General features: G+C 32.0%; 1 protein-coding gene across 2 annotated transcripts in view; it reads left to right on the forward strand.

The window, feature by feature from the left end:
- Positions 1-3,376, forward strand: part of HBS1L (HBS1 like translational GTPase) — an 84,482-nt gene that overhangs the window by 50,978 nt on the left and 30,128 nt on the right. For both annotated transcript variants that reach the window (XM_007452979.1, XM_007452978.1), the window contains one exon: positions 1,236-1,344. In XM_007452979.1, the coding sequence (XP_007453041.1) occupies positions 1,236-1,344 (109 nt within the window). The remainder of the gene's footprint in view (positions 1-1,235; positions 1,345-3,376) is intronic.

Consider the following 3,376-nt stretch of genomic DNA (forward strand, 5'->3'; position numbering starts at 1 on the left):
TTCCCTTCCCCCCCACTTTCTTACATCATTCTTTTGGCTTCCAGTTGTGTTAGAAAGAACATTAGGATCTTTGCTGTGGCTTAAAGGTCCTGCATTGCCTGGCCCTTGCCCCCCTCTTCAGCTCCATTTAACTACGTTCCCTCTCCCCTCTGCTTTTACTCCCTCTGAAGGCCTTTCTGGGTAGTTTATTCCTGCTCATTTTTTGTGTCTTCACTTAACTCTCATTTTCCTATGGAAGCACTCTAATTCATATGCCCTGTCACCAAATCTGATAGTACCATATACAGATTGTAACACTAATAACAGTTGTAATTTTACTTTTATTTTTTGTGATCAGTTTTCTCCACTAGACTGTAAGCTCTCTCAGTACAAGGATTATGTCTGCTTTTGTTCACCGCTATATTTCCAGCGTAGTGCTTGGCATATAGTAAGCAAATAGCAAACATTTTGAATGAATTATGTACATTAATTTATCTTTTCTAATTTTTAAAAGTAATTTCTGTATACATATTTACCAGTGTAGCAATGCGGTTTCCATAGTTTTATGTGGACCCAATCCTGATGGTACTCTTACTGAAAATAATAAAGATACGTTCTGAAGAATTTCATATATATTTTTTAAAGGATCAAATGCATAAAAGTCTTACTTTGATCTAGCTCATAATTTATCCTCCTTCATGTTCTTAATTTACTTTTTCTATATTGACATATTCTATGGAGATATCAAATATCTTACTAAGTCTAGTATTGTGAGCAAGTAACATATATGCAGTATCTAGCACAATTCAGCAGACTCTCAACTTGCTCATTAGTTTATAGGTATCACGATTAAAAATAGTTTAGCCATCTGCTAACTGACCGGACAATTTTAGTATTGTGAAAGGGTGTGGTAGGAGAGGGAGATACAGGGTCTAGGTATAATGTCAGAATGAGGCTCAATGCAGAAACCACCTTGTGACCTCTTAATACTGAAACTTAAGAGTCAGTTCAAAATTAGGAAGAGATTTGGTGGAGGTTAAGCACAGCAGAGTCCTGACAATGGGGGATTTCCCAGAATAGGGTGACAGAAGAATTTCTTTCAGCCTTTTAAAATTTCGCTGAATATTTTTTAGATAAAAAATACGTATAAAGATGTGATTCTGTGAAAATTACCATAATATGTATTTAATATGTAATAAATATTTCTAGGAATCAATTTGAATTAACTAGCCTTTTATATTTTACTCTTTCATTAGGAAAATCAATAGATTCCCAGTCATCTCGAAGTGAATCTGAAATTGTGCCAAAAGTTGCTAAAATGACTGTATCTGGAAAGAAGCAAACTATGGGATTTGAAGTGCCTGGGTAAGGTTTTTAACCCCTCCCCCCTTTTTTGAAATTAGTATTGTCTCCTTGTTAGACTGTAAGAAAGAGAATCTATTTCAATTTTGCATAATATAATCATTGAAGTATAATGGGTCCTCAGTATGGCAGAGTACAAAGAAAAGGGGATGAGAAATTAAGCTTGATTCTAGACTTACCTATGTATATTAACCTACCTCACTGTCAGTTTCCTTATACAAATTAAATATAGCTACTTTAACGTTAAAAACCTATGATTTTGTGAAATCTAGCGCTGTGAGGTAGGGAATCCTTTGCCACTAGATGGCGTAAGTAAGCAGTGTTTGGGAATTAAATGTAGTTAATGTAGTTGGTGAATCAAGGAATCATTAATTAAAATTTTTTACTATTATCTTTAAACTCTTTTAGATTTTCATACTGAATAAAATGGATCAGTATAACAAAGACAAAATATAAAATAAAACTTAACTAGAATTGCAAATATCTAGTGAGAAATGATAATAAGTCATACTTTAGTAGCACTCATTTATTCTTTTCACAGTCTTTAGGATTCTCTCAGGAGTTTTTATAGACAAGGGAGGTGGGTTGCTTGAGGCATAACAGCACAGTTTAAAGACATTAACTTTAATTTTTTTTTTTTTTTTTTTTTTTGCTGCACCGTGCAGCATGTGGGATCTTAGTTCCCCTAAAGACATTAACTTTAAACTTCTTTAAAAGTTTTCAGGTTTTTCAATCATTTCCTAAATCTATTATTTATAAATTATATATATTTTGTCTATCAGACATGAAACACTATTATCAAATATAAACAATAGAGGATTTTTTCCCCCCAATTTCAGGAAATACAAACTCAGCAGCCATTTTTTTCTCCCTTATAACATTCTTTTATGTAAATTAATAGAAGTATCCATGAGTCTTGGTTGGGAAGAATGTTAATGATTACCTAGTTCATTTTTTTAAATTTTTTTTTATTTTCTAGAAGCAAGACTTTATTCATTAGATTTCAAATTTAGAGAGGGAAAGAAGTCCATATCTAGGACATAGTAGGCATTCAGTATATGTTAGTTAAATGGATGAATGAAAAAGTTAATTTTTAATTTGAGTAACTTTAGCCCGTTAAAATAATTCTGAATCCTGATTCAGTAACAAAAAGCTCAATGTATGTCTTCTCTCTGAATGAAGGTTGGGTTGTAAGAATCATAAGTACCTTTTTTATTCTCATGTCTTGAGTGCCATTTAATCCTATTATGGAATTATTTTCATTGAGAGAGGAAAAAATAGAATACACAATTCCTTGTTCTAAGGATTTTATAATCTTATGCAGAAGGTTTCAGAGGCTTAGAAAGCAACATGCAGATGAGCATAGTACAAAGAAAAGGGAATGAGAAAATAGGCTTGATTCTAGACTTGTCTAGGTATATTAATCTATATATTAGAAGTAAATGCATAGTTATCTATGTGAATATTTATAAAAATAATGGGTAATAAATGATCAAGAAAAAATAAATAGTAAATATAAGTAAATAATTCTTAGAAACCCACCTCTATGCTTTACAAGTATTATGCAAGCGTTTCAGAATCTTACAAGACTATATGCTTCATGAGGACAGGGACCATTAATGTTCATCATCATATTCCTTTCATAGAGGACAGGGACCATTAATGTTCATCATCATATTCCTTTCATAGAATAGTTGTTTAAATATTTATTGATCAGAGTCCTTGGAGAAATACATTTTATTTTAAAAATAAACCTGGAAATAGTATAAAGGTAAAAAGCAGCCTGTGAGCCAATATTTTGATGTGGCCCTGTGGGAGAAGTCATCAGAATGTGAAAGGTCTGCAAGTACAAATGGAGATACTCAGAATGCATATTGTTGCTCAAGGACCAAGCTCTATTAACTTCAAATATTTTTATAGGATTTTGGGGGGAAATTTATAGTAGGGATAATACTTAGGCTGTTGTTTTGATTTGGTCTCAAGAAAGCACAGAGAAACATAAACACTTTTTTTTTTTTTTTTTTTTTTTTTTTTT

This window comes from Lipotes vexillifer, unplaced genomic scaffold (genome assembly GCF_000442215.2).
Source record: "Lipotes vexillifer unplaced genomic scaffold, Lipotes_vexillifer_v1.1 scaffold155, whole genome shotgun sequence".
NCBI classification, from domain to species: Eukaryota; Metazoa; Chordata; class Mammalia; order Artiodactyla; family Lipotidae; genus Lipotes; species Lipotes vexillifer.